The sequence below is a fragment of the Delphinapterus leucas genome, chromosome 17 (genome assembly GCF_059928025.1).
Source record: "Delphinapterus leucas isolate spDelLeu-1000000601 "Yukka" chromosome 17, BTC_Dleu_Yukka2, whole genome shotgun sequence".
Taxonomy (NCBI): Eukaryota; Metazoa; Chordata; class Mammalia; order Artiodactyla; family Monodontidae; genus Delphinapterus; species Delphinapterus leucas.
Window position 1 is genome coordinate 73,459,242 of NC_143145.1, and position 13,474 is coordinate 73,472,715.

Genomic DNA, 13,474 nt, shown 5'->3' on the forward strand with positions numbered 1-13,474 from the left:
TGTCAAACAGCATTGCATGCTGCTGAGAAATTGTTCCTGAAAGGAAGAGTCAGTCAATCGATGCAGCAAACTTCATTGTCATCTGATTTTCAGAAATTGCTGTAGCCGCCCCACCCTTCAGCACCCACCACCCTGGTCACTCCCTCCGCCAGGTGAAGATTGGATGGTTGATAGCAGTTTTTAGCAATAAAGTATTTTTTGTTTTGTTTTTCTGCCGCGCCGCACAGCTTGAGGGATCTTAGTTCCCCGACCAGGGATTGACCCTGAGCCTACAGCAGTGAGAGTACTGAGGCCTAACCGCTGGACCACCAGGGAATTCGCAAAGTATTTTTTTAATTAGGGTATGAATATTGTTTTTTAAGGCGTAATGCTATTGAACGCTTAATAGATTACGGTATAGTATAAACTTTTATATGCACTGAGAAATGAAAAATTCATGTGACTTTATTGCAATATTCGCTTTATTGCAGTGGTCTGGAACTGAACCCTCAAGATCTCTGAGGTATGCTTGTATACATTTATGAAATGCTTTCATAAAATAAGCTTGGGTGGTTGCTTACTGGGTATTTATCTACTGTTGCTTGTACTTTTTTTGAATGTAAAACTTTTCTCAAAAAAAAAAGACTAAACCCAGCCCGAAACAAAGCACTTTCACACCTCCAAGATTCTCCTAATATAGTCTTATGAGACAGAAAACTAAATATTATCATGCCTATTTGAAAAATCTGTAAACTGAGGTTTAGAAAGGTCATACAGAGGCAGACCTGGGGTTTGACTGTCAGTCTTTTGGGGCCTCTAACCCATTTCTTTCTACTGTATTTCGCTTGTGCAGCCAAGTGTGAAATAGAACCCAAGGCCCTGACTTAAACAGTGCAGTATTCTTTCCATGATCCCATAGCTGTGGCTTCTGCATTTCTTACATTGAGCAGAATCTATGAAATGTCTGTTTATTTACCAGTAGGGGTGTTAACACTTAGAACAGTAACTCTGTTTTTGTTGATTTTCTGCATCCACTGCATTCTTTTCTGTTCAAATATTAAGTTACATTAAAGGACGATTTTCATAATTCGTGGTTTCTCTAAATGCTTATTTTCACTTAGTGAAAGTGAAAATTTCTTTAAATTTGGCTTACCTATGTTTATTTGGTGTCATTAGGCAGACAATCTGAATTCTGTTGAAGTTTTTATTTTGTACTTATTTTGTATTTTATTTAAATATTTTATACAGCAAGTCTGGAATGGAAAGAAAATTATTGACTTGAAATATTTACTATTCAAAGTACATTTCTAGTTTTGGTTTTCAAAACAGCAGCATTTTTTCTCTTTCTGCATTAATAGCACAGTGGTTTTCTGTTTTGTTAGAACTTTTATGGGCACATTGGAAAACTATGATGATAACATCATTCTAAAATTAATATTCTTTTAATTGATAAGTCATTGAAATTCAGTCATTTGATTTAGGCTTATTTCTTAGCAAAATCACACTTAAATCATTCCATACCCTTCTTGTCATCCTGGGTAAGTCACTTCAGGTTTTTTAATCTCTAAAATGGGCATGTTGGTAATGCTGTCTGCTGTTCTAAGAATTAATAATATGTATATTAAACTTCTTTATAAATTGTAAAATGCTACACGAACAAGATATTTTTGTTGTTTATTAGACTCTTTTCTATTCATGTGATTTTGGTGAGCTAATCAACAATTTTCATTATCTTAGAAGACATTTCTCACGGATCTGAGTATTATTGATGTACCACACATTCAAGAAACAGTTTCAGTCTATTAGAATTTTTTATTCCTAGTTTTAAGTTATTTATCACGGAAAAAATTATTTAAGTGCATTAGAGAACTTAAATTACAGTAGTACCCCACCATCTGCAGGGGGTATGTTCTGAGATCCCCAGTGGATGCTTGAAGCAGTGAATAGTACTGAACCCTCTATATACTATGTTTTTACCTCTACATACATACCTATGTTACAATTTAATTTACAAATTAGGCACAGTAAATTATGAACAACAATAACATAATAAAATAGAACAATTATAACAGTATAAGGTAATGTTATGTAAATATGCTCTCTCTCAAAATATCTAATTGTACAAATTTAATGCCTTTTCCATCTTAACTAAGCACTTAACACACTGTGGCCATAACTTTTGCAGTTTGAGGTGTGACAGCAAAATTAGCACAAATTTCTTTTTCTCTCTTCACAGTTACATGAGTGGAAGATTGGTTTTTACCATAGATCTTAGCAACCTCAGCACTCGATTTTTTTTTTCTTTCATTACTAAGTCAAGAACTTATACCTTTTCACTTAAAGAAAGCACTTTAAGTGAAGCTAAAGCTTCCTTTTGGCATATCCAAATTGCCAGCATCACTACTTTCACACTTTGGGGCCCTTTTTTAAAGTGAGGGCTACTTGAACAGAGCACTGTGGTACCATCTATGACTGTCGATCCTGATAACCGCGAGGGCTCTGCTAAATGGCTAAGGGCAGCATACACTGAAGGAATGATTCATGTTCTGGGTGGGACAAAGCAGGATAGCGTGGGTCAGCACGAGATTTCATCACACTACTCAGAATGTCATGCAATTTAAAACTTAGGATTGTTTATTTCTGGAATTTTCCATTTAATATTTTCAGACTGCAGTTGACTGCAGGTAACTGAAACCTCGGAAAGTGAAACCGGGGATAAGGGGGGACTCCTATAACCGTTATGTTTGGCCAGAGATCAAGGTCTAAATTTAAAAGTTGTACAGTGCCTTTCTGTTAAAAGTAATTAAACATTTCTTAAGCATTAAGTTAAATTTGGAATTCTAAGTTTGAGTTTGTAAGCTAACTGCAATTCGTGTGTCTAGTTTTCATTTGAATCCAGTCATTCCCCCTTAGTTGGCTTTTGCTGTTTTATGGTAGAAGTGTCACTTTTCACCTTTATTCTGAAAATTCCACCAATATTCAAACCATTGAGGACAATTACAATATAATAGAATGTTTGCAGTCAGAATTTTGCACTCCTTTTTGACATATCCTCTAGAGCCATATTATTAGATGGGGGTCTGCTGGCTTTTGGCAGGGAGGGCAGGAATATTGGCTTTTGAATGAAAATCTATTCTTCTCCCTTTCATATTTCAGAAAATAGCCAAGCCCGTATAGTCCTCACTGTGATAAGAAAACATTTATTTGAAATTCACTAGGAAATTTGGTAATCTAAAGGACTGCTCAACTTCTTACATCATATATGGTTGTGTGTGTGTGTGGGGTTGGTTTAGTAAAAAATAAATCAGTATTATTTTTGCCAATAATTTTGGAAGTAATGGATTCTATTAGAAGTACATATTGGGCTTCCCTGGTGGCACAGAGGTTGAGAATCCGCCTGCGAATGTAGGGGACACGGGTTCGAGACCTGGTCCAGGAAGATCCCACATGCCGCGGAGCAATTAAGCCCGTGCGCCACAACTACTGAGCCCGTGAGCCACAACTACTGAAGCCCGCGTGCCTAGAGCCCATGCTCCACAAGAGAGGGCACCGCAGTTAGAAGCCCGTGCACTGCAACGAAGAGTAGCCCCCGCTCACCGCAACTAGAGAAAGCCCGCGTGCAGCAACGAAGACCCAACGCAGCCAAAAATAAATAAATAAATTATTTTTAAAAAGTGTATATCAATATAAAGTGCATTCACTTGAGGAAAAATTTCTGTAGTTGGGATTATGGTGCTTGTTTCCTTTTATAGAATACTGTAAGGTAAAATTTAGCTTAGCTCAGGGCAAAATGGTTACAAATACCTGATTAGTAAACTTTCAAAGCTGTGTAAAAGAGTACGAAGTATTGCATTAATACCTGTGACAGTTTTTACTGTAAATCATGGCAATAGATAAAATCTTATGGTAGGGCTTCCCTGGTGGCGCAGTGGTTGAGAGTCCGTCTGCCGATGCAGAGGACATGGGTTTGTGCCCCGATCCGGGAAGATCCCACATGCCGCAGAGCGTCTGGACCCATGAGCCATGGCCACTGAGCCTGCGCGTCCGGAGCCTGTGCTCCGCGACGGGAGAGGCCACAACAGTGAGAGGCCCACATACCGCAAAAAAAAAAAAAATCTTAAGGTATACAAATATTCATTTAACCTTTAACCCTAGGGTCAAAGCACATGTTATTGTGCATTGCATCTTCCATTTCCAGAGTTTAAGTTTTTAAGAATATCAGAACTTAACATAATTTTATCAGTTCTGCAGTCATTGTTTTAGTACCTGTGAACATCTAATTCATATTAGTGAATATTCACTGTGTATGCAACTCCTGGTTGATCCCAGCTGAATATTTGTTCCCATTGCATCTTTTTGTTTTAATATATAAATTTATTTACTTTTGGCTGCACTGGGTCTTCGTTGTTGCTCGTGGGCTTTCTCTAGTTGCGGCGAGCGGGGGCTATTCTGCACTGCGGTGCACGGGCTTCTCGTTGCGGTGGCTTCTCGTTGCGGAGCACGGGCTCTAGGCACGCAGGCTTCAGTACTTGTGGCTCACGGGCTTAGTTGCTCTGCGGCATGTGGGATCTTCCCAGACCAGGGCTTGAACCCGTGTCCCCTGCATTGGCAGGCGGATTCTCAACCACTGTTGCCACCAGGGAAGCCCCCCCATTGCATCTTTTTGCTTCTGTTAAATAGGAAGGGAGGTGGGGAGCAGTGACAGTAGTAATATAAGGAAAAGTTATATTTTTGACTGATTTCTGGGTGCTAGAAAGAAACTTAAACTGGTATTTTGTTGTAAATTACTTTGTATTTCAATAGCCATCAACTCTTTATATATGATTTAGTCATAATTTTGCAACCTAATTTTACAGAGGACCTCCAGATTCTGAGGAGGCTGATAAGTATATTACAAGGGGGTTAGTTTAGGGGGCAAGTCCTGGCTGCATTTTATTAAGCACCATACCTGTTAACTACCTGGATTCCTTATCCAAATGCTGAGAACACATTGGAACTTTCCTGGCAGTTTTTTTGTGCCCCTCAGTTAGCTGTCTCTCCCAGTTGCCAAGGAGTTATTTCAAACCCCAGTCTCCTCAAGCCTCCTTAACCGTTTCTGTTCCAGTTACTATTGCTGTGTGATAAACCACTTGTAGACTTAGTGGTGTAACTCAGTGATCATTTTATTATGTCACAGAGTCTCTGTGTGTCAGGAATTGAGGTGAGGCATGTTGCTGCTCCACAGTGCCTAGAGCCTCATCTGGGAGGACTCAAAATGACCGGGGTGATGGGGCGGGGGGCGGGGCAGATGTGAATGGCTGGGAACTGGAATCCTCTGGGGGCTTCTTCACTCACATGTCTGGCGCCTGGACTGTGATGACTTGAAACTGGGCTCAGCTGGTGTTGTCGACTGAACCACTCACATATGGCCTCCGTGTGGCTTGGGCTTCTCACATCAGGGCCTTTGGGTTCAAAGAGTGAGTGTCTGGAGACCCAGCATTCCAAGAGAATCAGGCAGGGGCTGCTTGGCCTTTTCTGACCTAATCTTGGTGGTGTTCACTGTCACTTCCACTGTATTCTATTGGTTATGAATGAATCTCTGAGGCCAGTCCGTATTCAAGAGGAGGGGAATTAGACTTTTTCTCTTGGAGGGGTGTGCGTGGTCACTTTGCAGAAGGGCATGTGGGGTGGGAGATAACGTAGTGACCATTTTGGAAAACACAGTCTGCCCTGCTGTCTCCTGATCTTCACATTTATATGCCTTAGTGCCTGCTGAGTACTGCCACTTGAACATCCCGATCACTTAAAACAAAACGTGACCAAAACTTGCCTCTTCTTCACCCCTGTGCCTTCACCCCTACTTTTGCACAGTGAGAGAACTGTGTTTTTCTTTTTTTTTGTGGTACGCGGACCTCTCACCGTTGTGGCCTCTCCCGTTGGGGAGCACAGGCTCTGGACGCGCAGGCTCAGCGGCCATGGCTCATGGGCCCAGCCGCTCCGCGGCATGTGCGATCCTCCTGGACCGGGGCACGAACCCATGTCCCCTGCATCAGCAGGCGGACTCTCAACCACTGTGCCACAAGGGAAGACCAAGAACTGCGTTTTGTGTCTAAATTAGTGGTACGTTTCTTATGCGGTTAGGCAAAGCCCTGGCTCCTCTCCTCGCTCCTCTTCCTCCTCCTAGATAAATGAGATTGTTTCACTGTTTTTCCTCCCAAGATGTCCATGGAATTCACATTTACTCATCCCTACTGTCACAGCTTTTCTTCATGCCATTATCTCTTCCTTAGATTACTGTAACATTGTATTTAACTCCTGTATTTTTATTTAATCCTTAACTGTTTGAAATGTGATGCTAAAGTCACATGTTTGGCTTTGAAAAAGTAAACCTAGCAGAATATATACATCCAAAGGAATGTTATTTTTCAAAGTGATCCCTTACATTTATGCAATGTTTTATAAATATTTTGTTTAAAATTGCTTTCACGTATAGTCATCATTGATCCAAATTACTACTTTTAATTGATCCTGTATCATCTTTATAGTTTGGGTTACAGGCTTCTTTCAGAATCTAATGAGAGTTATGTACTTTTTCTAAAACACTGCTCTCACACACAATTTGACATTGGTTCACAGAAGCACTGAAGTTGAGAACTTCTGTTTTGTAGTCACATACCATTACTCATGCTTGGCTCTAAGCCACTTGGGGTTAATTGGTGGCTAGAATCTGATTCCCTTTCTAGAAATTTTTCCTTCTGTGAGGTTATTCATTTAAAAGAAGGAAGCAGGCAGGAGAGAATTGCAAACAATGAATTCCACATATATTTTTGAATACTGGCAGTATTATGGTAATTGATGCATACCCTCCCACCGTTACAGCTTTGAAGGAGACAACACATTGGATGTGTAAGTTCTAATGTATTTATTAAAAACTGTTCATTTGAAGGCTTCCCTGGTGGTACAGTGGTTAAGAATCCGCCTGCCAATGCAGGGGACACGGGTTCGAGCCCTGGTCCGGGAAGATCCCATATGCCGCGGGACAACTAAGCCCGTGCGCCACACAACTACTGAGCCAGCGCTCTAGAGCCCACGAGCCACAACTACTGAAAGCCTGCGCGCCAGAACTACTGAAGCCCACACGCCTAGAGCCCGTGCTCCGCACTAAGAGAAGCCACCGCAATGAGAAGCCCGTGCGCTGCAACAAAGAGTAGCGCTCACTCGCCGCAACTAGATAAAGCCTGTGCGCAGCAACGAAGTCCCAACTCAGCCAAAAATAAATTAATTAAAAAGCAAAAACTGATTAACAAAAAAAAAAAAACAGCTCTTCATTTGACCTTGTGTTTCCTTAGATTACCAGTTTAGTTTGTGTTGAGTATGTGCTGTTGCTCTGCAAGCTATGCTGTAAGACCAAAGGTGTCGTGAGAGGTAATATCAATCATGCATGGTATAGAGATGATAGAATTTGTTGACTCTGTATAAATATCATTTTGAAGTGTATATTTGTACTGTCAGTGCAGGAAAGAAAGCTGCTAAGCAAGTTGATAGTAAAAATATTATGAGAGAAAATATTTAATATACTTAGTAAGTCATGTACATAACTTGCATGTGATCAGTTATTTTTTAAAATAAATCATTCTTTCCTGTTCCTTAAGTCCTGTGCCTTATCAGCTGTTCCAGTAATTTAATGTACTTGGTTTCAGTAATTTAATGTACCTGAAAGGAATGAAATTTGTGTTTCTTTCAAAATACTTGAAAATCTATACTTTTATGCTAATTTACAGTGACCCATTTCCTCCAATTTTAATCTTTCCTTCTATATATAATGCAGTGGTTGTGTTTATAAGGTTTTAAAAAGATTGCATAAAAATAGTTCTGAAGGGATAGGGGGAGTTAGTGGCTAGAGAGAAAAGAATTCCTGAAAGAATTTCAATAATAAAGTTTGTTTTAAGTGTTATGACTACATAGTTTAAAAACCTAAGTATCACTAAACAAACCCAGTGTCTGGTTTTTATCTTATGTCAGCTCAAGAGTGATGACTTTCCGTATCACATCCAATATTGTCTGTTTGTATCGTCCAGTGTTCCCAGAGCAGTGTCAAAACTTTTGCTGTTTGTGGTCATCCTTGTCATGATTCTGACTTTAATAGGAAAATATTTCACAATTAAGCACCAAGTGGTTTTTAGTTTGAGTATGCTACTTCTTAATTTGATACTTCAATATTTTTTTTCTTCTGGGTGTTTTTTCTTTAATAATTGAGAATTAATTACTTTACAGTTGACCCTTGAACAAAGCAGGTTTGAACTGCGTGGGTCCACGTATACGTGGATGTTTTTCAGTAGTAAGTACTACAGTACTACACAGTCTGTGGTTGGTTGAATTATGGATGCAGAGGAACAGCAGAAATGGAGGGCTGATTATAATTTAACCCTCACCTTGTTCAAAGGTCAGCTGTACTTCTTGATTCTACTGTTGAAGGCCAACCTGAAGCAAACTGTTTTCAAGCCCTAATTCATTAAACTAGAGAGGCAGTTTCCTCAAAGGCTGTGTTACTGGGCATTTATTATAAGTTAAGAAAACTGAAAAGAAATTCCTTTTTAGCATAGGCTCAAACACTAGTCCAAGAAGTCTTAAAAGTACAATAAATGGATGTGGACATAATGGATGAAACCCAACTGTCTTGCACTCATTTCTTTTAACCACCTTCTAGCAATGGATCTTAAACTTGTTTGTCTGTTAGAATCGCCTTGAAACCTTGTTAAAGCAGACTGTAGGGCTCTACACTCGTAGTTTCTGAGCCAGTACGTTTGGTGTAGTGTCTGGTGATGCTGATGCCACTGGTCCTGGGGCCACACTTTGAGAGCCACTCACTGCTCTACAATATGTTTACCCTGAATTTTTCAGTTCACCTGCATCAGCTAATAAAAGGCTGCTTAAATATAGCACACTGTGTAGTGTGTAATACACTACTTTAAGACTAGAGAAACTAGTTTCTGGATCACTACTTACCAGCTGGCTGACTTTGAAGCCATTATTAAACTAATCTGATCTATGGTTTCCTTATCCATAAAGTGATGAATTGAGGATAAAATTAGGTAATGTATAGAACAGTGTTTTAAACTCTATTGCTGCACAAATGTAAAGTAGTATTACACACTTAAAATTTTTTTCAGTTTGTTTTAAAATACCGTGGTTTGTAATATTGTTACTTTCAGTATTTTGATAAATACTTACTCTACCGCTCCTCTATTGCCACTTGTTCTTTAATCTTTTTAGTGATAATGTCTTTCAGTTTTTTCAGTTTAAGTGGCCTTTAATGGCTTTGAAAGGAAGTATATTAAGATGAATACAAGTCTTCAGAAGACTGTAAAAATATAAGCATTTTGCAGGACCATGAATATAACCCTGCATGCTGAAGACATGCAAGCTATGTTAATAATCAGTGGGAAAAATTGTCATAGTTCTGTGACCTTTAAAGATTTTGTCAAAACATTAAGAACTCTTTGAGGCTGGGTTAAAAATGTTATAGGAAAATGAAAAAAAATAGGAAAACTCATGTTTAGTGCAAAGTAATTTAAAACATTAGAAACATTGAGAATTAAAGTGTTTTTTGTTTCTTTGTAAAAAAAAACGAGATTAGTTTGAACAGTTATTGCCTTGTATAATTTACAATAAGGAGATAGGTAGATAGATAAATAGATATAAATGTTATAGTATGATATGAATTGCTGGAGAAAAATTACATTCAGCTTGTGTTTGGTATGTTTTATTAGATTATTTAAATGTGGACATTTAAAATATAATGGAATCATAGAATGAAATAGAGTCTATAGGATCCTTTGAACCATAGTGTTTTAGAGCAAAGGTCAGCAGACTTTTTATGTAAAGAGCTTTGTGGGCCAAGAGGAAAAGTCAAGGATATTGTAGCACTTAACATAACAAGAGAAAACAGATTTACACACATTTTTTCTTAATGAAATTCAAAATAATAGCAATTGAGTATAAATTTTGTAACCCTGGTCTACTAATGAGAAGAGTAGAATTCTTTTAGGGGGGGTAACATTATTCTTCATTGGGCTTCAGAGTTAGTGTTCCCTATCATCAAATTGATCACAAATATTCAGCTATAAAAACTATTCTTAAACTCATGTGCTGTATGAAAAGAAGTGATGGACTGGCATTGGCATGTGAGACATACTTGTTGATCCATGTCTTAGGTGATTGCAAAGGTACTTACAATATATTCTAAGTAGTGAAGTGAGGGTTTCCTAAGGTCACACGGTTATTTAGTGACAGGTTATCTTATTGACAGGTGTTATCAAAACACAGTGCTCTTTAAAATGTTATACTACCTCTGATATTCTTAACTAATGTATTATTTACTTAACCAGAATACTCTGTTTACTAACTATTGTATAAATGGAAATTCACTTTATGCAAAAACTGTCACTCATCTCCCTGCTTCTCGTACATCACATCTTTTTTCTACCTTACCTGGTTTTTAGCAATACCTCAGCTTCTTAAATAATAATAATAATGTTTTTAAATTAAAAAATACTTAAAAAAATTTTATGAAGATTTGGGGCAGTTAATATATCATTTCCCCCTCATCTGTACTATATTTTTAAAAGTGATTTAAATTATTTTTATTACATTTTTTGGTGAACTGTACAATTTTAGTAGCCATAAGCAGATCTTAAATATCAGACATTGTGAACTTTTATTTAGTAGTATTTTAAATATCCCCTGATAACATTTTCACATTGTCTCCCTTCTACTACTACCACTGGTAAAATGGAAGGAGCGTTGGTCCACAGAGTACTAGACTGAAATACCAAACATCAGTGCTTAGCACAGAGTAGGTAATGAATAAATTGCGCAATGACAGAGTAATTTGGCAGGGTCACTTTATAAAGGGCTTACTATAATTTCTGGTACGTGGGAGGTGCTTCATACAAGATAGTTTTTTCTTCTTTTAATAAATTTATTTTTTTTATTTATTTTTGACTGCATTGGGTCTTCGTTGCTGCGTGCGGGCTTCCTCTAGTCGCGGCGAGCGGGGCCTACTCTTTGTTGCGGTACGCGGGCTTCTCATTGCGGTGGCTTCCCCTGTTGCGGAGCACGGGCTCTAAGAGCATGGGCTTCAGTAGTTGTGGCGCATGGGCTTAGTAGCTGTGGCTTGCGGGCTCTAGAGTGCAGGCTCAGTAGTTGTGGCACACGGGCGAGCGGCATGCGGGATCTTCCCGGACCAGGGCTCGAATCCATGTCCCCTGCCTTGGCAGGCAGATTCTTAACCACTGCGCCACTAGGGAACCCCCAAGATAGCTTTCAATAATTATTAATTTATGGGCTAGAAGTTGCTTATAATACCAAATTTAACTCATTTTGCTCAATATTCATAGATACACCTATGTAATAGAGTTGTTTAAAAAACCGGGATCTGGCAGTAAGATTACCTAGTTTTGACACCTAGTGAAACCAGATTAGTCACACACCCAAGCCATGCAGCCCTTGAGCAAGTCTGTGCCTCAATTTCCTAATCTTTAAAATGGAAATATGATAGTACAAACCTCATAGGGTTGTTATAAGGTTTAAACATGTTACTACATGTAAAACGGAACAGTGCTTGGCACATAGTAAGTTCCCAGCAACTGTTGGCTGCAGTGGTAGTAATTATTAATGTTATATGTGAATGCTTACAAATTTCAAACAGGTTTAATCAATTAACCAGTTTATCATTAAATTTAAGGTTCTTCTGTTACAGGTAGAATTTATCTAATTTACCTCATCTCTTATGGATATAAACAGCAGAAGGGAAAATTTCCTATTAAATTGAGCGTGTGTATTTGCAGCGCCTTGTATAGTCCTAAGTAGAAAAATTGGTTAAATATCAACACATGTATACATGATCAGGAAATGATAGTCCTGGCTTGATAATCTCCTTGAGATAATCCCAAAGGGGGTATATTGAGTTTTTTTCCTAACCCAACATGTGCCTTCTATGTTGTCACTTGAATACAGCATACGTATTATTCTTTTCTTAATCCTAGTACTTCTGGTTAATGTAAGGAGTTACTTGACCCCCCCACCCCCCAAAAAGCTACTTGGAGAAAAGGAAATGCTTTGGGAATTAGTCATCTGTAATTCTACCCTATCCTTGTGGTTGTTAATGTATATTCTTCATATAGTTTTATAGAATTATTTGTGTAAATTAATACATTTGGGTGCAACAGAATTCTAGTACCTAATTTTCTTTTGAAAGTGCATTCTTCCCAACTTCTTATAGAATTTATAAAATAACTTATAAAACCTGTAATCAAATCGAATTAGTTGATGATCTTTCCGTTGTCAAGTTTTCTAACGTATGCTTCTTTTTTCCCTCCCCAGAGGAAATAAAAGCGGAAACTGAAAAGCAGAGGTTTGTGGGGTTTTTTTCCTTAATTTGCAAACTTGTCAGTCTTGGCCAAAATAATAATACAACCGTGTGTATTTTAGTGTGGCAGATTTTCTGCATGTGGTCTTCATAAAATCAATTTTTTAAAAAATGATTTTTGAGAAATATTGAATATAATGGTAAGCATACTTATAAAAAGGTCTCATAAATAAGCAAGTAAGGGTATTTCTGAAATACCGTAAGATATGCTTTTAAAGTCTTTGCTTAAAGACTTTGATTCATATTTAGAAATGACTAAAAATTTAATAGCCTAAATAATTACTTTATTTAAATTAATTAATTAAAAAAATTTTTCTTGCATTTAATTATGTCTCTGGCCACTAGCTTATGACCTATAGCAAATCACTTAACTTCTTTGGGCTTTGGTTTCCTCATGAAATATGGGAAAATGAAAATTGGTTTGCTTTTTAGAACTGAAATTAAAGTGAGTGTATCATCAATATGATGAATATGATATTTTAATCAGACTCTTCTTTTTTCATTTAGTCCTCCTCATGGAGAAGCAAAAGCTGGATCAAGCACCCTTCCACCAGTGAAATCAAAGACAAATTTTATCGAAGCAGACAAGTACTTCCTGCCCTTTGAATTGGCATGCCAGTCCAAGTGTCCTCGCATAGTTAGTACATCTCTAGACTGTTTACAGGTATGTATGAAATGGCACTATCCAAAAACCGTTTAATTTGAATGTGTTTCTAAGTAGTACTCACAATTGATGATTCAGACATTTTCCATGAAAGCCTTGATTATTCTTTCTGTGGTAAGAAACCAAATGGTTATATTCAAGAGAAACAGTAGTTGCAAAAAGATGTTTCCAGCTTAAGGATAGCAGAAATCATTAGTTAGCTTAGTGAGACACAAAATCTTTACTAAGGTTATCAATAATGGAAGTGTCGTAACCTGCTGCTGATTTTACATACTTCATTATTTGCCCTGATTTTACTGGATGCTTGCTGTTTTGTGTGAAGCAGTAGGTTAATATTAACAGTTTAGTATTTATATTTACTGTGAAACTTTAGCTCTGACCTTCATTTATGTCAGAAAAATTCCTTTCTGTCTTCCTGTTTT

The 13,474-nt window shown here is 37.9% G+C and overlaps 1 protein-coding gene across 3 annotated transcripts in view; it reads left to right on the forward strand.

The window, feature by feature from the left end:
* The window catches only part of ARFGEF1 (ARF guanine nucleotide exchange factor 1), a 144,862-nt gene that overhangs the window by 40,649 nt on the left and 90,739 nt on the right, over window positions 1–13,474 (forward strand). For all 3 annotated transcript variants that reach the window (XR_016388548.1, XM_022595253.3, XM_022595254.3), the window contains exons 2-3: window positions 12,343–12,373; window positions 12,896–13,052. Coding sequence is in view for 2 of the 3 variants with exons in the window: in XM_022595253.3 (XP_022450961.1) it covers window positions 12,343–12,373; window positions 12,896–13,052 (188 nt within the window). In the remaining variant the exon portion in view is untranslated. The remainder of the gene's footprint in view (window positions 1–12,342; window positions 12,374–12,895; window positions 13,053–13,474) is intronic.